Source organism: Serinus canaria, chromosome 20, assembly GCF_022539315.1.
Source record: "Serinus canaria isolate serCan28SL12 chromosome 20, serCan2020, whole genome shotgun sequence".
NCBI classification, from domain to species: Eukaryota; Metazoa; Chordata; class Aves; order Passeriformes; family Fringillidae; genus Serinus; species Serinus canaria.
In genome coordinates, this window is record NC_066333.1 from 6,728,299 (window position 1) to 6,754,694 (window position 26,396).

The window sequence follows — 26,396 nt, forward strand, 5'->3', positions numbered from 1 at the left end:
CCGGGGCGGGGCGCGCCCGGGGGCGGGGGCTGCGCAGAGCTCCGCGGCCCCGCGCTCGCTGCCGGGGCGGAGGGAGCTGAGCGCGGCCGCGGCGCCGCCGCAGAGCCCTGCGCCAGCCCGAGCGGCTGCCCTGCATGAGCTCCCGCACGCCCGGCCCCTGGCGCTCGCAGCCGCTCCCGGAGGCGGGGCACCGTGGGCACGGGGAGCTGACGTGAGCCCCGCCGCGGCGGCCCCGGAGGCGAGGAGGGGCGCGGGGACGAGCGACGCTCGGTTAGCGGCATTGACTCGGCTGCGCAGGGGGTGCCCTGGGGTGGCGGGGCGGGCGGGTCGGGTCTCCATGGTGCCCGCGGTCTCCATGGCAGCGCGGCGGGCGCATGACGCGCCCAGGGGCGGTGCCAGTGCCGGCAGCGCCTCGGCGGGGCCGCGGGAACGCGGGGCGGCCGCGGTGGGGCCTGGGGAGCGCGGGCGTGGGTGGGGATAGGGGTAGGGATAGGGGGGTAGGGGTGGGGATAGGGGTAGGGATAGGGTGCGGGAGCGCAGCCGTCGGCGGAGCGCCTCGGGTCTGCCGCCTCTCCGTGCGCGCTGCGGCGCCGCGCCCACCCTGCCCGCGGCCCTGATCCGGCCTGGCTCCTCCGCCCGCCCCCGGCCCGGCCGCCGCAGCTCCGTAGGTCCCGTTGTGCCGCGCTCCCGGCACATCGCCCCCGCTGCCCCCGGAGACACCGAGAGGGGCGAGGCCGGTGCTCCTTCGGGAGCCGAGGTACAGCGCGGACAGGGCTTAGAGAAACATTCTTGTTTAATGCCTTTAACTGGGTTTTGGGCCAAGCTTCAGGGGTTAGCGCCTGGCTGGCGGCTTTGAAGTCACTTGACTGATTAAAAATAATAAAGCAGTTCTCTTTTTGCTTGTTGCTATCGGTTTCTGTCTTTGCCAAGAGACGGTTTCTGCCATGCTGTGTTGAAATGTGCATGACCAGGGCCCATAGGCATAGTGCTTTACCGCCAGAGTGCAGCCATGGAAGGCATTTGGAGCAATGTAGGATTCCAGAGACAGGGAATCTGAGCCATTTGCTTCTCTGGTTTATCCAGAGAGGGATGTTTCTCATTGCTTGGTGTGTTAGATAATATAGAAAACTGCATAGCCTTCAGGCTGGACTCTGCTATCTCCTACCCTTTCATGCTGCTTGGCCAAGGAATGTCTTCTCTGCCCACCTGTCCCATTAGTCCCTGTGCCAGCATCACTTCCAACTTTAGCTTGGCCAGTTGGTACCATCTGGGGACTTGCTGAGGACTGCTGAGGGTGTTCTGTTGCATCTACAGGTTTCAGAAGCTGCAGCTATTTGCTTGTTGACTGGGGAATTCTACCAGGCAGCTTTTCTTTTTCAGGGAATGTTCTTTCATCCTCCTCATTTTCATTCTGTGTGCAGCACACTTTGTTCTCTATCTGTAATGAAAAGAAGATTGAGTTTGTGAATAGGGAAATTCTACTTAAAATACTGTAGTTGTTTTAGCTTGCAGCTTCTCAGAAGTCTTTTGAATAGTGTGTTTTTAGTGGCTCTGCTGATTTTTCCTTGCCCTGCAGCTACCCCTGCACCACTGCTCTACATGACAGATCTCACTCTGCAGAAGCGCTCTGAATTAATTTTTGATGGATTTCAGCTTGGCTTCTGTCTCTCTGTACAAACTGTGAGGAATTGTTTACAGGCTGTTGAGAAGAATGTGCTGTGAGAGCATGCACATAAGTGACTGACTGCTAAACACAATTACGCAACATCATGGTCTGTACTTCTTCACAAGAGCCTCTCAACAATTTTATCAGCTCTATCACTGTTGCACTGCAAAATATCCATTGTAAAACCAAACATCTTGGCACCCCTCTTGTCTGCAGATGCACAGTGAAATCTTGAAATCTTTTCAAAGCATGCTTTTGGCAGACAACCTCACTTTAAGAGGCTGACCTGAAGTACCCTTTGTATTCGTGGTCCAGTTGTCCTCTTCTGGAAAAGCTGCTTCTGCTGAACTATCGATCTGTGTTGGTCCTTCAAAGCATTGTTTGTCCAAGACTGTTCTAAAAAGTTTCCTACTTTTTAAAAATTTTAATTCCTGCTTCTCTGGGTTCTCCTTAGCCAACTCACTTTGGTGTTCAAATCTCTGCCTTGGTACAGATACCTGTGGTGTCTGCTCTGTGGTGCTGCTGTGCAAAAAAAAAAAAAAAAAAAACAAACAAAAAACCTTGAAGATATTTCTCAGAGTCTTGAAGCTCTGTTTCTCTCACTGTGTATTTGCTGTGCCTTGAATACTGATTGGAATAGGGAGCATGGTTGCCAGTCATGAGTGGGTGCTCATTTACAGAAGAAATTTGGGGCAGAAATAAGTGTTAAATATCATGGTGAGTTACTTTGAATTTGTATGCAGCTGAGAGCTTTTTTTTGGAGATATCAAGGTAGTGCAATACAACTTGGTTGGTCCCTGGTTTTGGTGATGAGCATATCAGGGGAGCTGAAGGTAGAGTGCATGACCTCTGGGTGCTGTGTGCCTCTGCAGTTCCTTTTTTGGCATGAAACAGGACATTTATATGGTTATTAAGGACATTATTTAGTGGTGGACTTAGCAGTGTTACGTTTATGGTTGGACTTTATGACCTAAAGGGTGTTTTCCAACCTAAATGTTCTATGATTTCTACAGGATTTCCCCTCATATCAGCATTTCTGTTTTAATGGGCACTTCCCCTCTTTGAATGAGGCATGTTCTTTGAGTGAGAAAAGACAAGTTAGAGATGTGTAAAGGCTTCTACCTCTAGTAATCTGGACATCTTTGTTTTGGCATATAAATTGCTGTATTTCCTTGTACTTTTCAGTAGCAGCTTGTCACTTGCAATACAAATAAAAGACTATGACTGTACTGCAAGAGGCTGAAGGGAAAAGTGGTAATTAGATGCTAATTACTCATGCATAATTAGTCATGGGTAAATTAGTTTAAAAAGTTGCAAATTCAGTTCTTAATACCCAGGGACTAATCTTTGAGCCTTGTCTCTTCCCTGTGTATTTGTTGTGTTTTGAACATTGACTAGATTTAGATGTTTTCTGGTTGTGACTTGGCTCACTCGTGGGAGAGGTAATTACCTGTTCAGTTATTACAGGCTGGTTACTGGGGATGTTGAGTGTGTGATTTCTGCACAGGACTGATGTTTCTCAGGCTTTCAGTTTAGGCCATGATAGCCTTTAATTGCTGGAGAACAGTGAGTGGAAATCACACACCATTTGGGAACTGCCTGTCTGTTTCTAGATTCAATAAATGGAAACCCTGCAGGTCTAGGGGTGTCATACAAATTGGGCTCTTTGGGGAGTACTGGTTGGATACTGGAAATTGCCCTGAGTCTGCTGCTTTTCCAAGGTCAGCTAATGTGTGTTGCTTATCTGGAAGGCTGGAGATGTTATTTTGAACCTAACTTGACTGGCACTTTTCTGAATGAGATGTATTTAGTCTTACAGTCATTTAATGAGTTTTAAGAAAAAACAAGAAAATACTCTTGGGATTGGTGCTCAAACAGAAAGAGAAGGCCAGGAGTACTGACTTGTAGCCATCTCTGTGAATTGGGGTTGGCTTTCCAGAATATAATGAAATCCTGAATCTGGCTTGCCAGATACTTTCCAGGTCATGGAGGGTGGTAGAGTGGACCAAGTCTGGCTGTCATAGGAGTGCAGGAGGTCACATAGTCCAATTTTTTGGGCACAAACCACTGTGTCTGACAACTGACTGGGACCAAACCCTGAACATAAGCTTATGCTCTGAAAGGCACATTAAAGGAGTGAAAGGTACACTTCCAGAGCAGATGCTGAGTTACCTTATTTATTTTCTGTGATTTTGGATTTATGATGTTACAGGAAGGGAAGAGATAAAGCTAGCTTTGCCTAAGAGCCTGTTTGGGTATCCTGAGTGGATCAAGTTGTGTAAGGAATTTGGATGGCTATGAGTAAACACCAGCCTGTGGGAGGGAGGCTACCTGGACAGTCTGTTCCTGCTCTCACCTACAGCTGAGCCTTGGGAGCTGCTGCTTTAGCAGTCCTGCAGCCTGAGGTGCCAGTACAGACTGTGGTTGGCAGATGGGGCTTTGCTGGTCAGTGACCCTCCTTCTTGTGAGTGCCCCAATAAGCTCTCAGAAATATTTCTCAAGTGATGAAGCTGGGCATGCAATTTCACAATATGCTGTTTGTGTGAATCCTTGATCTCTGCTAGTAATGTGTGTTCTGTCCCTGTTAGGCCCAGGAAACCATAAGACTGAGCTTAGGTGTTTCAAAGCTTGGTGTTAGATCCAGTGTAGTAAGTGAAATAGTTTTCAGAGAAGACACTCATTATCCTTCCTCCTAACAGGTGTGGAGGTGTATGCTGTTGTAAGGGCACCTGGAGGAGTCTGGAGCAATGCCACCACCTTCAGACATTGTGAAAGTGGCTGTTGAGTGGCCAGGTGCCAATGCCCAGCTGCTGGAAATAGATCAGGTGAGACCTGGTAACCAGATGGGGGAGGAAAGGCACCCCAGCATTGATACTGGAATGTGGGAAGCATAGAAATGGGCAGTATTCCTTTCTGGTTGAGAGGAACACGGCTACTGAGGACTCTCTTTCTGTTCTAGAAAAGGCCTCTTGCATCCATCATCAAGGAGGTCTGTGATGGGTGAGTAGTTCTCTGGGAATCCTTGTGGAGAAAGTCTGTCCTGCTGACAAATCTTGCTGGGTTACTGTGGAAGTCTGCTGCTTGTTAATGTGCTGCTAGCACAGTCCATGCTGCCTGCTGCTGGTTTTGGTCATGGAATGGGCTGGGGTTTAAATTGTGAAGAAAAGAATCTCCTGGAAGATGGGAGCCTTCAGTTTTTGTTCCAATTCTAAGTGTGTGCATTCGTATGCCTTAGGGTCAGTTTCTCTGAGGATTGGCCCATCCTGCTGTTCTTGAAGTGTAGGCCTGTTCAGGTGTTCCACAGAGTTGATTCAGATTAGGCTGAAGTCCCACATTGTCCTTAAGAGGAGTTTTCTCTCCTCTTTGGGAGACCTGATTTCCCCTGCTAAAGCTTTGCTTGAAAGTTCTTTTGCAACTTCCTGGGATCAAGCTCCATTTCCTTATGGACAGCCAGAAGAAAAAGGACAAAGATGCTTAATGTATCCTTCTTCTTCTTCCTCTGCCAGGTGGTCATTGCCAAACCCCGAGTACTACACGCTGCGTTACGCTGATGGTCCTCAGCTGTACATCACAGAGCAGGTCAGTGGGAGAGGCAGCAGTTTGCTGATACCCTGGGTGAGAGTCCAGAGTGTCTTGGACTACAAGTCATGGAACAATACTGGCACTAATCCTGGAGGAGCAGCATCCCTGCTCTCAGGGAGATTCAGACTCAAATGGTGCCATTTAACAGAGGAGCTTTGCACTGCTCCGTTTGCATGCCTGTAGGTGTGGAGGCTCAGGCACTCAAATTCAGTACCCTCAGTAGGGTTGTGTGGCATGGGAGCCCCTTTACTGTGCATGCAGATGTGCACTGTAGATCCAGCTGGGTTATTTCCCCCCCATTTTTCCACAGTTTAAGTTTGGCTTTTCTTTGCAGACTCGCTGTGACATCAAGAATGGAACTATCCTCCAGCTGGCAGTGTCCCCGGTAAATGCTTCCTCACTTTCCTCTTTCTCAGTAGCTCTCCATGGGTGGCAGGCTGTTTCTTACCTCTTGGCTTTTCTTTCTCCTTCTCCCCAAGCTGCAGGGGGTAATTGTAAATTACCTTTGTTGAGGGCCCTTCCATGCAGTGAGGCACACACTCTTTGTTTTCCCTCCTGCCTGTGGTGTGTGTCTTTCCTTTGGATGCTCTGCCCTTTCGTAGGACCTCCTGTCAATAAATCCAGTCTACAATTTTAATGCATCTCCCACATTAGGATGCAGTGAAACACCTGACAAATGCATTCTCAATGTGAGAGAACTTAGCATGGTCAGTTAGAAAGCAACAGTTCCAGCAACTGAATGCAAAAAATTAAAATAGAGACAAATTTGATGAAGAGGAGGTTGTTCCTGCTGAATTATTGCTATTGTGCCCTCAGAAGTCATCTTTTGCAGCTTTCTTTTTATTTAAATTCTTAAACCTTTTTTTTGTGCAAATGTCTTGGCATAGAGCTGAGGGTGAGTAGGACTGGGAGAAAGTACTTGGGCAAAAGGGAGTTAAGAGGATATAATGATCTGTGTCTGAGAAATCTTACAGAATGTCTTGTGGATACACAGAATGAGATCATGCTTCTCTTTGAATCAGTGAGACTTTTTGTCAATATTGTATTTCTTTAATGGTGTTGCTCCATGTTTCTATACCCACCTCCACTCACCTCAGTGAGGAGAAAAGCAGGCATTTGCTCTAACATGCAAACCAGCATTTTACTCACCTCCTGCTTGGCTGCAACTGTTGCTGAGAGAAGCCTTATTTTAGTCTGTCTTAGACTTGCTGACTGCAGCTACTGAATGTGACTTTGCTGCTATCTCTACCCTGGCTCTGCTCTCCCTGCCCACCCATGGGCTTCTGACAGAATGCTGATGCTGGCAGGACTCAGCCTGCAGGTGCCTGCTCTGTAACTGGCACCATCCCTCTTTCCTGCCAGTCCAGGGCAGCTCGCCAGCTGATGGAGAGGATCCAGTCCCACAGCATGGAAGCCAGGCTGGATGCCATGAAGGAACTGGCCAAACTTTCAGCAGACATCACCTTTGCCACAGAGTTCATCAACATGGAAGGGATTACAGTGCTGACACGGCTTGTGGAGAGTGGGACCAAGCTTCTCTCCCAGTAAGTTTCCTTTATTCCAGAACTCTGGGAGGAGGCCTTGAATAAGGGGCTCATTTGGCTTGCTGAAGTGGCATTAAGCAATTTCACAACCTTAGAGCAAATGCTGATCTGTGGAGACAAAGTCTTTCCAGTCATTTGCTAAACCTCACAAGGCAGAACAGGAGACAGTCATGATTTGCTCTGGAAGTTTCCTCAAGCACAGTCACAGTGAACTATGGTACAAAGAATTCAGTTGGATTTTCTGTTGCAGTTGTTATATTTCATCGAAAGTACTTTTAAAGTCTTGATAACTTACTGTAATAACATTTATAGCTCTTCTTATATATTAGCAACTAATACATTTTTGGCATTTTTTTGCAATCTTCCCTTCAGTCTCTTTTATCTTTCTGTCTTGTGGTTATGTATTAAATTTTCCACAATTCATGCTGTGCCTTCATTTTATTTCAAGTCAGGTCCCAATATTTAGAGGACAATTAACTTCCCTTTTTTTTTTTCTGATATGGAAATGTGTTTGCTCCTTTGAGTAGCCAAGTACTTATCCTGGTGATTGTGAGTCTCTGGTGGCAGGACTAGGGACTTACTGCTGCTAATTTTAATTTGTGCTTGTAACCAGGAAAAATAAAATATCTTTCTACAAAACAGTAAAATTATCTGTGTGGATGCATACACTTTATTGCTCCCCCAGGTGCCACACTGTGTTATTAGGAGAACGTGGTGACATTTTTCTCTTATCCAGCTTGAGCAGGCTTTTTTCCTTGCCTGATCTCTTGTAACTGAATTCTTCAATTTCTCAGTTATAGTGAGATGTTGGCTTTCACCCTGACTGCCTTCTTGGAGCTCATGGACCACGGTATTGTCTCCTGGGACATGGTCTCCATAACCTTCATCAAACAGGTGAGTTTGGGCGGAGGGGGTGAGTGGATATTATTTCTTCTCATGCTTCCCAGGAAGAGCTCAAGACTGAGAAGCTGAGTGCTGTCTGAGAGCACAGTGCAGCCCCTGTGTGAGCCCTCACACCTGACCTGCTGTGCTCAGATTGCAGGGTACGTGAGCCAGCCCATGGTGGACGTGTCCATCCTGCAGCGCTCGCTGGCCATCCTGGAGAGCATGGTGCTCAACAGCCAGACTCTGTACCAGAAGATTGCAGAGGAGATCACTGTGGGGCAGCTCATTTCCCACCTGCAAGTGTGAGTGTCCACCCAGCAATGCTGGGATTTATACCAGTTTTATGACTACTTGTTTATTTAAAAAGACATCTTCCACCATTTGGAACACTTAAAGATTTTTTTTTTTTTTTAAGCATTACCAAAATGACAACTGACTTGAAGTTTAAGATTTCTAATGGATTTTTTTAAAACATGTGAAACTAGAAAAATATGTTTTGTGTTCTGGAAGAACTTGGGCACATGAGTGTTGAACAAAGATATTTAGCTTTAAATAACTGCCTAAGTGTGTTCAGTGCTAGGATCAAACCTGCATTTCACTAGAACAACTTCCCAAAGGTTTTGCATCCAGCTGTCTTTCACTTTTACCCCTCTTTAAATTGTCTCCACTAGAATCTAAGAGCTCATCATCTTCTGGGTTTTGTCCTGCATACTAAGGAAGAAAACAATTGCTTTTTTTGCTTGAAGGGATTAAAAATTTCCTTCATTTCCTTCCTCACTTTCCAAACAAGCTGGCAAAATAATTTCTATCTCTTAGGGCTGTTTGTCTAGGTCAGTTCTACTCTTCATTATAAAAAAGCTGCATGTAGTTGTTGGAGCTTTGAACAGGTTGGGTTTTTTCTCAAGCCTTTTAATTCTGACTGTATGGAAAAGCACTATTTGTGAATGTGATTGATGCTCTTTAATCAGTGAACAGTAGTTTAACCAAGTTATAGTGCAAACAAAGTGTTGCATCAATGTCACTGTGTGCTTGGAATGTTTATACATTTGAATTTGGTTAACAGAAAAGCTAAACAAGTTCTCCTGAACACCCCAGCTGCTTTGTTCTGCAAAGAGTATTTGTTCTTTCAGCTTTATGATTTCTGGTGTACTCAAACACAGATTTGGTCCCAACATTGAACACACTTGTGCAGGTTTTTTAAGTAAATTATCTTTGTTCAAGACATAAACTTGTGTGCTTAAGTGCTTCCAGAACACAAATGGTCACTTAAGAATGCATCCATGCAGGGAATATTTTGGAAGGGGAGGGGGAGGGTGAGTCAGGATTTGTTGGTGGTTTTCTTGGCAAGGCCATCAGGAGGGAACAGTTCATAACAGAGGATATGTTCTGGAAGAACATGACCATGGAAATAAGTCCAAAGGAGATGAGTTAGAAGAGGAGAAATTAACCTAAAAAATGGTTCTGCTTTGTCAAAAAGCAAGCAGTGTGGTGAAAAGAGCAACAAACCCTGAAAAGGAGAGCAGAAGTGAAGAGTCAGACTTCAGAGACCTGTGCAGCTTGGAGGCCCAAGGAGAACCTAGGATGGTGCACAAAGATTTGCATGTTTGAAGTACAGCAGATTGACCAAAATGAAAAATATTTGGAAGGGAGCAATAGAAGAAAGAATATGGTTGTTATCCAGAGATATGTCAAAGTGAGGAAAATTGGTATTTAAGCTAAAAGAAGTATTGGCTTCAGATCTTTTATAAAAAGATCTTTTATTTCTTCATGTATAGTTAAATAAATAAAAATATTTTTTAAAAGTATATTCATGCACACATAATCATTTAGGTGGTACACTGGACTTCTGTTCATCAGAAGAGCTTGATGCAGGAGTGCTCTGGGTCAGGCTGAGGGATAAAGGACTTGACAGCCAAGGGATAAAGGACTTGACAGCCAGGAAGAGTTAGAGTATTGCAGGAAACAAACCTGCATTTGACACAGGAGGAGGGCAGAAGGCATATCACTGGCATTTAGAAGCTTAACTTTGTGCTGTTTTGAACCTGACAAGTATAACCACATGCTCTGTGTGACCTAGGAAGAGGCTAAGCACCCTTTACCTGAAGAAGTTCTGCAGTGAAGCATTCTTTCCCCTTAGTTCCATTTGATTTTGGTGGCTTCCACTGGCATAGGGGAGAACAATAACTTGGTCCATGCAAGTTCCAGGCTGTATCCATGTAGCAGACTGTACCATAACCAGGTTTTACAGAGACAGTTTCAGCATTGGAAACAAACTTGGTAGTGCTGGGCTGCAGTCTGCTCTGTCTCTTGGATAATGGACCTGTCAGTCAGAAATCTCTGTCAGGTTTTTGCAAGCCTTTTGAAGAGCTGGACATCATAAGCATAGGTTACATGAGTCCTGCTTGTCTGTTGAAAATGCACAAGTTCTGTAGTCAGTGTTCTCATGGTGCAGGTAAAGCAGCAAGCTGTAATGTTCTGTACTGCCTGTTGCCTTACAAGCCTCCCTTGTTTTGTTTCTGCAGCTCAAACCAAGAGATTCAGACATATGCCATTGCCTTGATCAATGCCCTCTTCCTGAAGGCACCTGAGGACAAAAGACAGGTTTGTTCTTGCCTTTTGACTTTAAACCTGAGTGATGGTGGCTGCCTGGCTTTTTATGCCTCAGAAATCTATTGTCTGGGCAAGGTAGACCTCAGACCTTGCCAAGAACTTAAGTGCCTGTTTCAGTATGGCAACAGAGGAGAAGAAGTACCATCCCATTAATAATGTGTCCTGGAGCACACATCTATATTTAGGACATGCTCAGAAAGGATTCTGAAAGACCTTCAGAGACAGAAAGTAATCCTGCAGACAGCATGGGAGGTTTTTTAAAGTTAATTGTGTATGGGAGAGGTAGGCTGGGTAGACTCCTTGGGGCTGTATGTACTTTATAAAGAAACACCCACATCCCTCTCCCCAAAAAAGGGACCTTTCTTAAGTCATAGAGGAATATTCCTGCTGACAAACATGAGAAATGAAACACTGTTTTGCTCTGAGGAAGCTCCCAAGATCTCAGCTACCTGCAAGATGTGCATATGTGTGTATTGTGTAGCTTTGCTGTGTTAAGCCTTTCTTCTCTAGTGCCCTGTTTGTGCCTTATTCCTGGACTCCAAGCTAAATCCTGTCTGCTTCTCTTTGTGCCTTTTTTTGCTTTCTGCCAGCAGGACAAGCTGCTTAACCCACTAGACCTGCCCATCACTGTAAGTAACTCAAGCCTGGGGGCTGGTCATGTAGGGGACTGTAGGCATGTTAGCTCTTCTCTAGCTGTGCCTCCTTGTATCCCAGGGATGATGCCCACAGCCTCAGAGTGGATGAACCTAGGGAGAAGGGTGGGAGGACTCCTGGGGATGCCCTCAGACTGTGGAGGGGAGAAGAATCAGTAGCAGGAGAAACCCTGAATGGCTTTCTGTGCACACAAGGTCATAGAGATGGTCATAAAAGGAAATTGATACTGCAGGACTGACCAGGTGAACCAACTGTAAAACTGGAACAAGTCCTTTAGCAATCTGAATCTCCTTAAACTTACTGCAGCATGAGTTTATAGCTCAAATCTCACTTGTGCTAATGACAGTTTGATATCCAGCTGCATCCTTCTAAAGATAGAGCTGTTTGTCTGTGAAGAGCAGTCACGAAACTTGATGCTGACTGGGGACTAGAGCATAAGTTCTGCCTAATTTGTGACTTCTCCCTTATGGTAATTGTAGTTTAAGAATATTTTTTGCCCTCTGCTCACTCCAGGGAAATCACCATTCTTGTTAATAGGTTGATTTTGGAACCTTCTGTATTGAGATACTGGTAGGTTTTTTGGTTTTCTGCATGGCACAGAGAATGTTCCACTTTTTTCAAGGATGCAGCACCTTCAGAGTGGAAATTGCCATCTCAATAAATGTTACATAATTTCTAAAATTAATGGATATGCTTAATACATGAAAATAAGGAAAATCATACTCCTCTGCTGGTAATTCAGCAAAAATAGTAGATTTCATAGCAAACAAAATTCCAAGGGATTTTCCACTGTTTTTCCCCTCCCTTGAATACAATCCAAATGACCACAAAGAGCCATGGAGTTGTCTAAGGGACTTGGAGTATCTTCCATAGGAATAGAGCCTGAGAGATTTGGGATTGCTCAGCCTTAAGACAAGAAGACTCAGGGAGGTCTTATGTGTTTAAATATCTGATGGAAGGGAATAAAAAAGAGGGAGCCTGACTCCTCTCAGTTGTGCCTACTGACAGCACAAGAGGCAGTGGGCACTGCTTAAAAACCCAGGAAATTCCACATGAAACATGCACACCCACATGACATAAATTAGAGAGTGGTCAAACACTGGAACAGGGTACCCGGAGAGATTATGGAGTGTCCATCAGTGGAGATATTAAAAACCTGACTGGACACAGTCCTGGGCAAACAAGTTTGATGCTGCTTGAAACAGCAGAGTTGGACTGGGTGATCTCAAGACATCCCTTTCAGCATAAACCATTCTGTGTTTCTGTGACCATCAAGCAGCAAAGTGGGCCTTACTGGACTCTCAGCAGGGCATAGATCCCTTAGCAGTAGTTAGACTGTATGTGTGTTGATGCTTCTTTCTATGCTGTTTAGAATTGTTTAATTGTCTTTGTCCTCCCCACTTCTTATCTGCTTCAGTCACCTGTTAATTCCATCCCACACAAACCAATTCCTTCAGAGAAAGGATTCTTTGTGTCGCATGCATGAGCAAATCCTAACAACAGAGCCTTGTCCTATTCTCAGCACTACATCTCACAAATAGTAGTAGAAAGTAATGACTCAGAGGGCAATGTGTTCTCTCTGAAAGCACCTCCTACTTCATCTAGATGCTCCTTAGATACCTTCCACTCAAGCACTGACTCACTTTGGTTGTAGAATGAGCCCTACTGAACTTGCAGCCATTACAGCTTGGCTGTCAGTCACTGTCTTGGTTCAGGAGGTTTCTATCTGGATCAAAACTGATAATAGGAATTCTGAACAAGGTTAATGCATACATTTTAGCAGACTTCTTGCTCTGTCAAGAGTGATGTTGATAGGAGCAGTTGCAAAGTCTTGGATTGCTCAGAATGTACAGCTGATTGAGTGCAATTGTCTGAGACTCCACATCTGCTCCCAATTCTCAATCTGCACTGCACAGGAATGTGAAGACATCTCAGACTGTCAGTTCTTTTGGACTTCTTCCAGATGATAAAATGCCCAACAGATTTTTCTTACCCAAAAGATTTTGCTTGTAGCAGCAAACTCATGATATTCACCTTGACATTAGCACTTGTGCTATTCTCCTAGCAGGGGTGATGAGGTCACTGCTGTGTTAGAAAGCACATCTTCACAATTTCCAAGGAAAGCACAGGTTAGGTTTTTGCAGATGAATGTATAACTGTTGCTGGAACTGAAGACATCTTGCATCTGCTGTGACTGTTTGTCATCATGACTTGATGTTTGAGAAACCCTGCTCATCTAGAAATGGAAGCCATGCACTCAGGAGGGAAACTGGAAGCTTTCCTCTAAGCATGAAAATTACTAGCCTGTATCTTTGAAAATTGAAATGCTTCTGCAAATTGTCCTCAAGCTGACTTCTGATCATCTCTTTAGAAACTGGACAAAGGAAATCAATTTCAGAGGGAGAGTTTTTGAGAGGGAGGAGACCTGAAACTTGCATCCCATAGCGCTTGTTATCTTGGGTGTTTACTTTGGAATAAGAAGCTGTGAAATGCTAGTTGGAAGAAGCTCTTGGAAATGGCAGATTTTTCCTGGGCAATGCACAGTGTGCTCCCTGCTGCCCTATCTCCTAACAGTGAAGTACCATTTGATGTCCTACATTAAGCTAAATTTGCTTCTATGCTTTGACTCTGCTAGTGGCTTTCTCCACACTAGTGATGTTGTGTAGGGGAGCCATCTATGAGTTGTGGTGAGATGCTATGCTAAATTGACAGTCTGTAGAAAAGCACTTTGTTGTGTGCCAGTGCTATCTCAAATTCATAGGCTTCTTCCATTTTCTCCTTTCTGCACAGTGTGGGCTTTTTGTTTATATTTCACTCATGTTATTTCATCTTTAAATTCCTCAACAGGAAATGGCTAATGCATTTGCCCAGAAGCACCTGAGGTCTATAATCCTAAATGTAAGTATGTCTGGAATGACAGAGTGCTTCCTAATGTCCTCTCAATGGAAGTTTCACTTGTGCATAGTATAAATTCTACTGCCCTTAGGCCACTTGCCGAAAAGTGGTAAAACTTTCAAAGGTAAAACTTATTCAAAAGGGAGTTACCAGGATGCTGCTTTTTGCTCTTACAGAGCATTATAATTATGCTTCTGATGGGATGTGGAGGTTAAACAACTGAATGTTCATATAGAGAGGTGCATATGCAGTCTGGCATGTGCCTAGGGTTAATACCTCAGCTTTCAGTTGCATTCTCCTAATTTCTATCCTCTCCTTTATTTTGCAGCATGTGATCAGAGGAAACCGCCCCATTAAAACAGAAATGGCACATCAGCTCTACGTCCTGCAGGTCCTAACCTTTAATCTCCTGGAAGAGAGAATGATGACCAAGATGGATCCCAATGACCAGGTCACTATTAGAGCTGAGTAAGGTCTGATAGAATAGGATGTACAGGGGGCCATATTCCTGAGCTCCCTAGTGCTGTGGAATTTGCAGTGGATGTACATAAAGTTTCAAACTCGCCCTTCACATTGTCATCCTTGAGATAAAGATATGCTCATGACCTTCCTGCTGCATTCTGTGGGACTTTGAGATGTAAGTGGGCACTGAAAGTCATATACTCCTTTCTTGACCAGCTGTCAAACTGGTTACTTAACCTCTATGGCAGGCACATCATTTTATCCGTGTGCTTGCTGTATAGGAGGAAAACAGGGCATTTTTCAGGTGTCTGTAACTCAGCTGTATTACAGTTTTTAAGGAGAAATGCCATAGCATTACCTGAATGCCTAGAAATTGCCTGTCACTAAACTTGCAGTTAAAGAAAAGTGCAAACAAATATTTTGCATTATCCAGTGTACTGAAACTTGCCATTTTGAAATGGATTGCCTCTTTGTGTGCATAGTGCTAATGACCCTTGGCATCTCTCTGTGTTCACTGTGTGAGCTCTGAGGAGAGATGCAGGAGTGTGCAATATGTGAAAATCCTGCTGTAGTGATTGATCACATCACCATTTCCCTGCCTTCTGTCCTTCAGGCACAGAGAGACATCATATTTGAATTGAGAAGAATTGCATTTGATGCAGAGTCTGACAGCAACACCGTCCCTGGCAGCGGAACAGAGAAACGCAAAGCCATGTACACCAAGGACTACAAGATGCTGGGATTCACTGTATGCATCTAGACTGTAAACCTTGTCAAGGCAATCTGAGCAATCTCCACAGGAGTTGTGGGGAAATAAGGAACAGAAATAGCTGTTTCCTTTACCTTACTTAGTATCTGAGTTTAGAGATTCAGTTTCACTCACACTCCTGGGGAATATTGTTATGAACTTGCTGATGGGTTAAATGCAAGGGTTCATTAGGCATTCTTTGGAGCTATTTCCTTACCATATGCACCTGTGCTATGAAGAACTTGGAACCAGCCTTGCCTCTAGAAAGTTCAGATAGCATTGTCAGGAGGTGTTTGGAGTTACTTCTTGGATAGATGTGAGGGAGTGCTTGATGGACAGGTAGTTTAAAATTCATTCAGAAAAGGTTCTCACACAATTCTTTTGAGCTAATTTATTTGGATTCTTTCTACACACTCTTTTCACAGAATCACATCAATCCAGCCATGGATTTTACACAGACTCCTCCTGGGATGCTGGCATTGGACAACATGCTTTACTTGGCCAAATTTCATCAGGACACCTATATCAGGGTATGTGAAGCTGCTGATTTTTACAGATGCCAACACCTCAGCAGCTCTTCTTAGTGTGTGTGTGTGGCATCCTGTTCTTGTAGATTGTTCTGGAGAACAGTAGCCGAGAAGATAAACATGAGTGTCCCTTTGGGCGCAGTGCCATTGAGCTCACCAGGATGCTTTGTGAGATCCTGCAAGTTGGGGAACTCCGTAAGTACCATTCATTACCCACCTTTACTGGCTGCTGGGCTGATGCTTCTAGAAACTAATATTCACAAGCATTTGTACCTTGATCTCACTTCTGCCATGTAAGGACAAGGTGAGCTTGGAGTTAGCACAGTTGATGTCTGAGTGATAATACCATTATCAAAATAAAGTAAGAAATTTTGGTGTGTGCACTCTGGTTCTCCTGAAAAACTGATACATGCAGAAAGTTTCAACTTCTCAGAACTTCAGGAGGGTGCTGTATTAAAAAAATAGTCTTGAAACCAGCATGAACTTAGGAAAAGTTTGTTAGCTCTGACAGTTTCAAAACAGCTTTCTGAGAAAATTAACCACTGTAAGAAATTCCACCAGAGGAAGGTAGGAAACACTGCAAGCAGTTATTTTGGGGGACCAGGATGAAAAGGGCATGAGTCACAGAGGTTTGCACGATGACCTGTGGGGAGAATTGCTCTTGTCAATAAACTATCTATGTAGTGACAAAGTATTGAACTGTCTTAATCTCTTGGAGTAAGTACTGTTGCACACCATCAGTTGTCGGTCACTGTAGTGGACTTTAGTTACTCCTAGTACTTTTGTCCAATATGCTCACATGGCTGTGGTTTGTTTCTTTCTGAAGCCAATGAAGGCAGGAACGACTATCACCCCATGTTTTTCACCCATGACCGTGCATTTGAGGAACTGTTTGCCATCTGTATCCAGCTGTTGAACAAGACCTGGAAAGAAATGAGGGCGACAGCAGAAGATTTTAATAAGGTCAGGGTGGAGAAGAGTTATTTTTGTAAAAATCTTTGGCAGATCAGCACGTGTTCACTCAGCCTGTATATTTGGTTAAGGAGTAGGGCACAGATGATGTGACAGGGCATTGGTATGGGTTGTAAGGGAGGATGACTCAACTTTTATTTGGAATGCCCTGAGGTCCTTCTTGGTTCTTCTGGATCTTCAAAGTCACGAGTATCCTGACACTCCTGGCCCTGGTTATCCCATGTCAGTTCTTTGTTGCCATAGAATCAGACTGTCCCCTGATTCTATGCTGCCAACAAGAACGTGACTTGTTTTTCTTCCTGTCCCACCTCTTTAGGTTATGCAGGTTGTGAGGGAACAGATCACAAGGGCTCTGCCCTCTAAACCAAACTCCTTGGACCAGTTCAAGAGCAAACTGCGCAGCCTGAGCTATTCTGAGATTCTGCGGCTACGCCAGTCTGAGAGAATGAGCCAAGATGACTTCCAGTCTCCACCTATTGTGTACGTGCCTAACAAAAACTGTTGCCTTCTATACCTGCTATTATCTCCATTTTCTGCTTACTCTTCCATATTTGATTGCCAGGGAGCTGAGAGAGAAAATCCAGCCTGAGATCTTGGAGCTGATAAAGCAGCAGCGCCTGAACAGGCTTTGTGAGGGAAGTAGCTTTAGGAAAATTGGAAATCGCAGAAGACAAGGTAAGGGGACAGTGTCTACTGTACTTTTTCATGTGAAGAACTGTAGCAAATAAGATCTAATTAATTAATCTGTCAGCAGGCTTGTTGCCATAAAGTAAAGCTGGTTACTTGGCTATCCATATGAGCCAGTAGTTTGGGATGGCACAAATGCGTATTTCTAAGAATACAGCCATCCCTTCATGAATAAGAAGCTGTGCTGAGGAGCTGGGTGAGCAGATGGATTGGGTGGAGAGGCTGTAACATAGTGGCTGTGAGACTTTATGTGAATGATCGTGCTCAGCTTACCCTTGGTGTGTGTTCCAGAAAGATTCTGGTATTGTCGCCTGGCTCTGAATCACAAGGTGCTACACTATGGAGACCTGGAAGATAATGCCCAGGGGGAAGTGACCTTTGAATCTTTACAAGAAAAAAGTAAGTCCTGATTACAGGCTGTGCACTCTTCTGTGCTCTGCTGTCTAGAGGATGAATATAATCCTAGATAAAGATGAAAGACACAAGGCTGAAGCCCTGACTAAGGAGACACCAAATTTTGTTCCTTGCCCAAATTCTTCAAATCTTGGAATTACTTGATAGTTCTTTTTTAAAAGCCAGCTGCAGGGATGTCTTACTGGTAATGTGTTTTGGAAAACTGCACTAATGAGCTAAAAAACCAAACAGTGTTCAGTTGCAAAGACAAAACAAAGTTCTGTATTTTCCTGGTTAGGATTGCTTGTTTGGGAATTTTACTTTTTCACTGTTAGTTCCAGTTGCAGACATCAAAGCCATTGTCACAGGGAAGGATTGTCCACACATGAAGGAGAAAAGTGCACTGAAACAGAATAAGGCAAGTTCTCCCTTTTTACTGTCATTAATATCTAATGCTGTAGTGTTTGAGATTGAAAGCAAGCAAGAGGAGTGAATGATCTCCCCCATGGCAGGTGTGCTGTGTACAAACCCCATCTCCTGTCTGAGCCCTTTCCTAGTGTTCCTTTGTGATGCAAGGAACTGTAAGCATGATTGTGCTATAGTCTCTTCAGAATTGCTCACAATACCAGTGTGAGAAAGTGTACTCAGCTGCAGCAAGGCAGCTCTCTTGGGGTGGCAGGCAGAAGGTGCTGTAATGTTCTGTTCAGTTGGTGAGTGAAAGATTCTTTTCCATTCAGGAAGTGTTAGAATTGGCCTTCTCCATATTATACGATCCCGATGAGACCTTGAACTTCATTGCACCTAATAAATATGAGGTAAGAAATGTAGTGGTTAAGCAGTAGAATATATAGCAATTAACTTCAGAGATTAAGAAGGATCGGTTGCTTCTCATTAGATACTTAAGCAGGCTGTCTCTCACCAGGTTCATTCTTAGAATATGTTGCTGATGCTTTATATGAACCATCTTTTTTCCCTCCCTTTATTATCTTTTTCATTTAAAAAGAAAAAAAAGTCCCACCGTAATTTCCCCTAGTCTGGACTGCTACTTTTCCCCCCACCATAATGCCTAGAATATGTTTGCTTTTTTCATTTGTTGTCCCACAGTAGAAACTCTTGTCCCTCTAGTACAACCATGGGCTCACGCTTTCCTCTAGGCTTTTAACTTCCATTGGAAATCTCTGTGGGCACTGTTTTAGAGCTGGGGTTGGGATTTTTTCCCTACATATTAACTCACTCCAGTGTTTCCTCTCTTAAAGATCTCTAACTTTTGCAAGGACAGAAAGATTTGACATAAGGTATCATTTATGCCTGCAGTCGTGAATGACCCCTTCTTTTCCACAGTACTGTATTTGGATTGATGGGCTTAACGCTCTCTTGGGGAAGGACATGTCCAGTGAGCTGACCAAGAGCGACCTGGACACGCTGCTGAGCATGGAAATGAAGCTGAGGCTCCTGGACTTGGAGAACATCCAGATCCCCGAAGCGCCGCCGCCCATCCCCAAGGAGCCGAGCAGCTACGACTTCGTGTACCACTACGGCTGAGGGCCCCGAGCCCGCCGGGCCGTGCGGCCGGGGCCGCCGCTTGCTGCCGTGCCGCGGGCTCGGCCCGGGGGTCCCGGCGCAGCCCGCCTTTTGTATCGGTTCCAATAATAACCAGTAGCGCTCCTCGCCGCCGCCGCCTCCGCCTCTTTCCGCCCTGCGCGGAGCGTCACCGCTGCGCGCCCGCCCCGCTCCGCCGCCGTCGCTCGTTCCCCCGCCCCGCCGGGCAACGTCACCGGCGGCCCCGCTTCCCCCGCCGCCACGGCCCGCTCAGCATCGCGGCACCCTGCCCTGTCCTGCCGCGGCCCCGTCACGGCATCCCCCGTGCCCATCCCGGTCCCTCCTGCTCCTCGCTCCCCCGGCGCTGCCGGCGCATGGCGGCGGGGGCGGGCGGCGCGGCCCTGGGGCGGGCGGCGCTGGCGGCGCCGCTGGTGCTGCTCTACTACTGCTTCTCCATCGGCATCACCTTCTACAACAAGTGGCTGATGAAGGTGCGGGGTGGCGGGGCGGTGCGGGGCGGCGGCGGCGGGAGGGCGGCGGCGGTGACAGCGGCTGTCGGTCCCGCAGAGCTTCCCGTTCCCGCTGCTGGTCACGCTGCTGCACCTGCTGCTCATCTTCGCTCTGGCGGCGCTCGCCCGCGCCCTGGAGCGCTGCCGCTCCGGGCGGCCGCGGGCAGCGCTGTCCTGGGCCGACTGCCTCCGCCGGGCCGCCCCCGCAGGTACGGCCGGGCACGGCAGGGGACGGGAGAGGGCGGCGGAGCGGGAGCGGGCCACAGGTTTGGGGCACGACAATATGTGAAAGACATGAAGGTGTTGGAGAGCGTCCAGAGGAGAGCCACGAGGATGGTGATGGGAGTGGAGGGGAAGCCTTGTCAGGAGCGGCTGAGGTCACTTGGTGTGTTCAGTATGGAGAAGTGAGGACTTAAGGGAGACCTCATTGTGGTCTTCAGCATCCTCACAAGAGGAAGCAGAGGGACAGGCAATGATCTCTTCACTCTCATAACCAGTGACAGCATCCAAGAAAACATATGAAGCTGAATCAGGGAAGGTTTAGGTTGGAAATTGGGAAAAGGTTTTCACCCAGAGGGTGGTTGAGCACTAGAACAGGCTCCCCAGGGGGGTGGTCATGGCACCAAGACTGACTGAGTCCGAGAAGTATTTGGACAACACTCTCAGGCACAGGGTGGGATTCTTGGGGTGTCCTGTGCAGGGCCAGGAGTTGGCTCAATGATCCTCGTGGGTCCCTTCCAACTCAGCCTATTCTGTGACTCTGTGAGAAGGCTCAGACGTGCATGTGCCACTCTGGCCACTTCCAGAGTCCTTTGCCTGGGGTGGTCAGGGCTAATCCCCTGGGACAGGGTGAGCTGTGGGGTCCAGCCATTGCTGGGCCCTGTGTTTCCCTACCAGGTGTAGATGCTACCTAAAGCTTCAGCCTGAGACATGCCACCTTCATTGCTCATTACAGAGATGTATAAGGATAGGGAGAGGCCCCACAGAAATCTTTCTGAAGGAGTCACTGGCACAGAGAACCTTCTGCAGTGCCTTGATAAGTTGTGTCTGCAAGTAACATTTTTTATTTAACGCTGGTATCAAGCCACGCATTGCATCTTTCTCAGGGTGGAGCTTGGTAGAGAATTCATCATTCATGGCACACAGAACTATCTGAGACCAAGAAGTGAAGCTCCTACTTGGAGCTCAGAACTGTAACTCCTTCTGCAGTTCTTTGGCTGGGTGTTGTATTGGCTCCCACAGAACAGCATCTGGTCTGGGATCTCTGGCAAGGTTTGCAGTACCTTACATAACGTGCCCCATGGTTTCTTGGAAAAAGTTCTCCACATCTGCAGCAGTTCTACCTTTCAGCATGGCCTGCCCTTGGATCAGTAACACTGTTTCCTGTGGTAGGAAACTTACAAAGAAGGGATAATAGACTGTACCTAAAGCTGCACCAGGGTTAAGGCTGTGTGCAGATAATTGTTGCTTTTCCAGGCTTCTTGCAGTGGCCCTCAGACTTACAAGTTATGATGTTCTGATACAGTCAAGAAAGACTTTATGCAAATCTGCAATCACTTTCAGTCACAGGGAGGGCAAGAGTTATTTCTGGCTTTTTTGTAATGCATGTTGAGTGAGTGCAGTGCTGAGCCCAACTTGAGTCACAGGGAACAGGACAGAAACATGAAGAGCTGAGAATATCTGAGTTATGGTGGTTCTGAAGAACTAACTTGAGGAAAGCTTGTTTTTTTCCCTGGGTCTGCTCTGCTGTCTGTGGCCATGAAGCAGGGTTTTGTGGTGGGTTTGATTAATGTCACAGAGGACGGTTAACTTCAAGACTTTTTCATTAATTCTTTAGCTCTGTCAACTTCCTTGGATATTGGGCTGAGTAACTGGAGCTTCCTGTATGTCACTGTCTCCCTGTGAGTACAAACACCACGTTCCCTGGGAGCCTCTGGTGGGGTTTGGAGAGTGCTTTGCCAGGGTCTGTTTCTTGGACAGGTGTTTGGTTAGTGGGGTCAGCATGCAGGGTCTGTGATAGCTTGCTGGTAGCAGTGTAGAAATGGGTGATGGTTCCTAATAGTACTTTGATGGGAAGAACTACATTGAAAGAGTCTGACAGTGTATTTTGGTCTTTACAGCTACACAATGACCAAATCCTCTGCCATTCTCTTCATCCTGCTTTTTTCACTGCTCTTCAAGCTGGAGGAAATGGTAAGAGTCCCATGCAATGCTTTAGGGAGGGAGGTCAGACCCAGGGAAATAGGCAGTGCATGCACAAGAAACATGTGAGCAGAGGAATGCTGCAGTTATCTGGGTGAATCTGAAAGGAAGGAGGTGCCTGTCTCTGTTGTGTTTGCTCTCCTGCAGAGGGTGACGTTGCTGCTGGTGGTTCTGCTCATTGCTGGGGGACTCTTCATGTTCACCTACAAGTCCACACAGTTCAATGCACAGGGGTTTGTGCTGGTGCTCTGTGCCTCTTTCCTGGGCGGCATTCGCTGGACCCTCACACAGATACTGATGCAGAAGGCTGAACTGGGTATGTGGGGTGCCAGGAGGGGGTGGTGGTGCTGGTAACAGGGAGGGGAATAAGGAGAGGCAATTGCCCTTGCTGCAGAAACATCTCATGGAAGGTGTTTGAAACCTTGGGCACAGAATATCTGTCGGTGGGTAATGAAGTGGCTGGGTGTCTGCAGCAGCACAGGTGTGGGCATCACAAATAAGGTGTATGTCTAGGAATGGTGCTAATAAAGGCTCTGGGACTTGTATTATTCCCTGGCTTGTTGCTGCCTGCTCTGTTATTGATTCTCCTCTTTCAGGGCTCCAGAATCCCATTGATATCATGTTTCACCTGCAGCCACTCATGTTCCTGGGGCTCCTCCCACTCTTTGCGGTGTTTGAGGGTGCGTGAGTTCATTACAGAAAGCAGGGGGAGCTTTATTGAGTGGTGGGAGATTGTTTAGCAGTTTGTTGTTGGAGATAATTCACTTAGATAAGCGAACAACTATCAACTCTGCAAAGTAGTTAGAGACCTGGATTTATCTCATGCTGGCAGAACGTTAAAGAGTGCATAGAAGTAGTAGCCTGCCACACTTGTGGAAGTAAGGGCTGTGGAGAACTGGCTGCACATCCTCCTCATACTGGAATGTGAGCAGCCCACCCCATCAATCTTATTAAGAGGAATCCTGGGAGCTGGGAATGGTATTCTGCTACTCATTGTCTTGTTCCTAGGCCTTCCTTTGTCCATATCAGAGAAGCTCTTCCGTTTCCATGAAGCAGGAATGCTGTTCTCTCTGGTAGGGAAGCTGTTCTTGGGTGGAATTCTTGCCTTTGGTCTAGGCTTTTCTGAGTTCCTCTTGGTTTCCAGAACATCTAGCCTCACCCTTTCCATTGCTGGCATTTTTAAGGTAAGGCATGGTTCCTGTGCTAATACTAGAAGGCAAGTACTGAGTCATCCCTATTGGGCTTTATGTGCTGAGAGCTTGCTTAGATCCTTAGAAACAATTGCTTGTTATTTTTCTTCTCCTTGCACAGGAGCTTGATGCTTTGCCTTGCAGTCTCTGCAGTGAGGTCTCTTGGTCCCTGACAGCAAAGGGCCAGAGACTAGTGGCTTTTCTATAAAAAATACCATTAATGATACAAGTTTGTTGGAATGTGGGATAGACTGAAACACGTTCTCCTCATGAAGAGCAGATGGTGGGGAAGAGAGGAGGGATAAGAAGGGCAAGCTCTTGCATCAGACCTGCATATGACCAAACCACTGGTTTGAGCTGTCTCTGTAGCCTAGTTTGGCGCATCCTCCCCAGAGGAGTGCAGCACACATACTTTTGAGCTGAACTGTGGTATATGAAATCTCTCTGATCCAGAAGTTGCAAGATTCCTCTGTAACTGAGCTATGCAGTCAGATGACTTAAAATCCCACATCCTGGTTTGACAGGTTGTTTGTTTCTAGAAACTGTTTTTAGAACTCTGCGCGCATGAAAGAATGTGCTGATAGAAATTTAGCAGCCTGACATCTTGATCTAGGCTTCAGCTGAAAAATGTATCATGCATATCTCCTCAGGTCCTGCCCTGCTACTTGCTATGTTTTTTTTGTTTCCACAGGAAATCTGCATTTTATTCCTGGCCACACATTTACTGGGAGACCGCCTCAGTCTCTTGAACTGGCTGGGCTTTGCTGTCTGCCTGTTAGGAATCTCCCTCCACGTTGTTCTCAAAGCCATGAATTCCAAAGGTGATTGTTTTAAATCCCTTTCTCTTTCTCTGTAGGCTTTCTCATTGCTTCTCTAGGAGCTGTGTCTGGTTCCAGCTCCGTGACAGCACCAGGTTTGGTGGGAATCCAGCAAGTTTGTCACTAAATGGGCTGTCTGCATGCAGGTGACAAAGCACTGGAGCCACACGAAGAGGCCAGCTCTGACCCTGACCTGCAGCTGCTGCTGCGCCACCCCCAACAGGCTGAGGAAGAGGAGGAGGTTGTTGAAACCCCACAACAGCACTGACTGAACATGAAGCACAAAGCCTGCTCTGTTCTTAGCTAACCTGCCTGACAGCTATCCAGGAGGAAGGTCCAAAAGTCTCTGTGACCACCCAAAGCAGAGCCAGGGCCCAGTGAGAGAATTCTGCTGTTTTGCTGCAGTGTGGATCTGTAGATGCTGCACAAGAAAAGGCAACATCCTTTTCACAGGAACTTGGAAAACAAGCCCTGGCTCAGTGGGTGTAGAATGGCAAGGTGAGACAGGGAAAAGCTGTACAAAGTCCATTAGGGGATCCTGAAGGCTGACCATGAGCTGTAGAATGAACATGGACATGTTTGGACTGCAGGCTGAGTGGTTCAGGGATGATTTTACTCCTGCTTAGGTTTTGAATTCAAAGGAGAAGGTAGATACACCTTCCCCTATTTTTATGTTTCTGCAAATTAGGAGCTCCCATCCTGGTGGGATTACATGACTGAATAAATCCCTAGAGTTGTCCCAGTGAGGGCTTTTTGTGCCTGGGGACCTCCATGTTCTGTGTGCATTGTAAGGAGAGAATTAAATGCTGGTATTTGGGACCAGTGGAAAAGGATGAACGTTTCCAGATGATGTTGGTTGGAGTGAAGACATGGATGCAAGATTACTTCTGGTGCTACAGGCCAAGAGGAGAATGAGCAGTGTCACAGGAGATCTAACTTGAGCAATAAGCTTATCAGAAAGTATGTGGGGTTTTGAGGGGAGGAATTTTTGGTTTTTAAATAAACTCTTTTTCTGATTTATTTTTGTCTGTACATTCTGTACACATGCTTCATTGAGCATAGGTCATTTGTCTTCTTAGCTCCTTTCCTTTTCATCCTCCACTGACCTTGCTACTGCATGCCCATAAGGCCTGGCACACCAAACACTTGCCCATCTATCACTGATCTCTAGAATTAGGGAGATGTTCTGCAGCCTCTCATATTTATGCCAGCCAAGAGAACTTACTGACTGCTCTGCCTTGATGCACCATATACCCTGAGAAGGCTTTTAGTATTGTGGCTTTTTGTAAGACTCTTATGTCTTTGACCCATTTGATTGGATCAGGTAGTGCTGCAGTCCAGGAAGGGGGAATAGCAGGATTTAAGATGTCATTTTTGTTGCTGCTAAGCCTCAAGTGGTGTTGGCCAGGTGGCTGGTTTTTTGCATGGCAGAATTTCCACATTTTTCAAAGTTTTGTTCAGTGCTAGGCTTTTGTAGTTTTTAGAGTAGAAATACCTTGACAGAGTTTCCCAAAGGGATAACAGTGCAGTCTTTCTCCTGGCAGGAACTGGGGCTTAAAGTGAACTTCTCATGTTCTGTTTGAGAGCTTGAGCCATTTTGACTAAATGGTCCTTTTGTTGATCTTGCTTCTTAGTTTTCAGAGATGAAGTTTTATTGATGACTTTAATCAAGAGCATGTCCTGTAAAAAGCTGGTTCTGAAGAAAACTTTAGTTATTAGTGATCATCTTTGATCATGTTCTGGTAACTGGCTCCATAGCAGACAGCAGGTGGTGCAGCTTCCTCATGTAAAGCTGCTGAACCAGCACGTCCACACCAGGCTGGCAGACCAAGGGATTCTGTGCATCAAGTAGAATGTCTGGAGCTGAGAATTGCTTGCTCTGGCCCTAGCTGTACTTTCCAATAACTGGGGATGCTTCCAGCAGGATTCACCCTGTTTGCCCTTCCAATATTTGTGAGCTCCAAGCCCCAAATACTCTGTGCTTGATGTGGGGCAGTGGCACTTCCTGCACATGAACTGGGTTCAACAGTGTCACAGCTGCTCTTTCATTTCACTTTCCACTCTCCTATAACTGAACCTTGGGAATCCTGCTGTGTAACTCCCAGACTGAGATTTCATGTCCCTGTAAATCCAAGGTAAAGGCAATTTCATTCTCAGGCCAGAATTTGCACCAGCTGTGGTGCCTGAAGATGAAATCCAATTGTGCTTGTGACCTGTGGAACCATGTAGTCTGTTGCTTCCAGCCTTGTTTCCTTTTTAAGGCAGAGGTGATGCCCCTGAACTCCAGCTCTGTCTTGGAGCTCCTGGAGCATGGCAGAGTTGTGGGCAAGCTTGGGAGGGGTGGGGTGGGACTGTGCTGGTGTAGGGCAGTGTAGCAGTGTTAAAGCAGCACCACAGCTCTGCTGAACACTCTCCATCGTGCTTGAATGGGCACTAATATTTAATGAAAGGAGAAAGAACCTTTGCCCACCCTCTCATATAAGGAAAAAATCTTACTGTGCATTGAAAATGCT

General features: G+C 46.2%; 2 protein-coding genes across 5 annotated transcripts; both read left to right on the forward strand.

Moving 5' to 3' along the window:
- The first annotated feature begins 121 nt into the window (after positions 1-121).
- On the forward strand, positions 122-19,290 carry ELMO2 (engulfment and cell motility 2). Of its 2 annotated transcripts, none has more exons than XM_050982175.1 (21): positions 122-270; positions 4,366-4,491; positions 4,626-4,666; positions 5,173-5,245; positions 5,583-5,633; positions 6,611-6,792; positions 7,587-7,686; positions 7,828-7,979; positions 10,200-10,278; positions 13,789-13,839; positions 14,165-14,287; positions 14,912-15,046; positions 15,472-15,576; positions 15,660-15,768; positions 16,400-16,536; positions 16,862-17,025; positions 17,108-17,220; positions 17,524-17,631; positions 17,961-18,047; positions 18,367-18,440; positions 18,967-19,290. In XM_050982175.1, exons 2-21 carry the CDS (start codon positions 4,414-4,416, stop codon positions 19,165-19,167), a joined length of 2,163 nt encoding a protein of 720 aa, XP_050838132.1. In that variant the 5' UTR covers positions 122-270; positions 4,366-4,413; the 3' UTR covers positions 19,168-19,290. The 2 variants fall into 2 exon arrangements, with proteins under 2 accessions (XP_050838132.1, XP_050838133.1); XM_050982176.1 differs by lacking the exon at positions 122-270 and adding an exon at positions 609-757.
- A 138-nt stretch (positions 19,291-19,428) lies between these two features.
- On the forward strand, positions 19,429-24,903 carry SLC35C2 (solute carrier family 35 member C2). 3 transcript variants are annotated; one of them, XM_030233773.2, is made up of 9 exons: positions 19,429-19,655; positions 19,732-19,882; positions 21,511-21,574; positions 21,794-21,866; positions 22,023-22,191; positions 22,472-22,555; positions 22,884-23,059; positions 23,757-23,886; positions 24,030-24,903. In XM_030233773.2, exons 1-9 carry the CDS (start codon positions 19,539-19,541, stop codon positions 24,149-24,151), a joined length of 1,086 nt encoding a protein of 361 aa, XP_030089633.1. In that variant the 5' UTR covers positions 19,429-19,538; the 3' UTR covers positions 24,152-24,903. The 3 variants fall into 3 exon arrangements, with proteins under 3 accessions (XP_030089633.1, XP_030089634.1, XP_050838137.1); XM_030233774.2 differs by having other exon boundaries at positions 22,884-22,948; XM_050982180.1 differs by lacking the exon at positions 22,472-22,555.
- Positions 24,904-26,396: the final 1,493 nt, after the last annotated feature.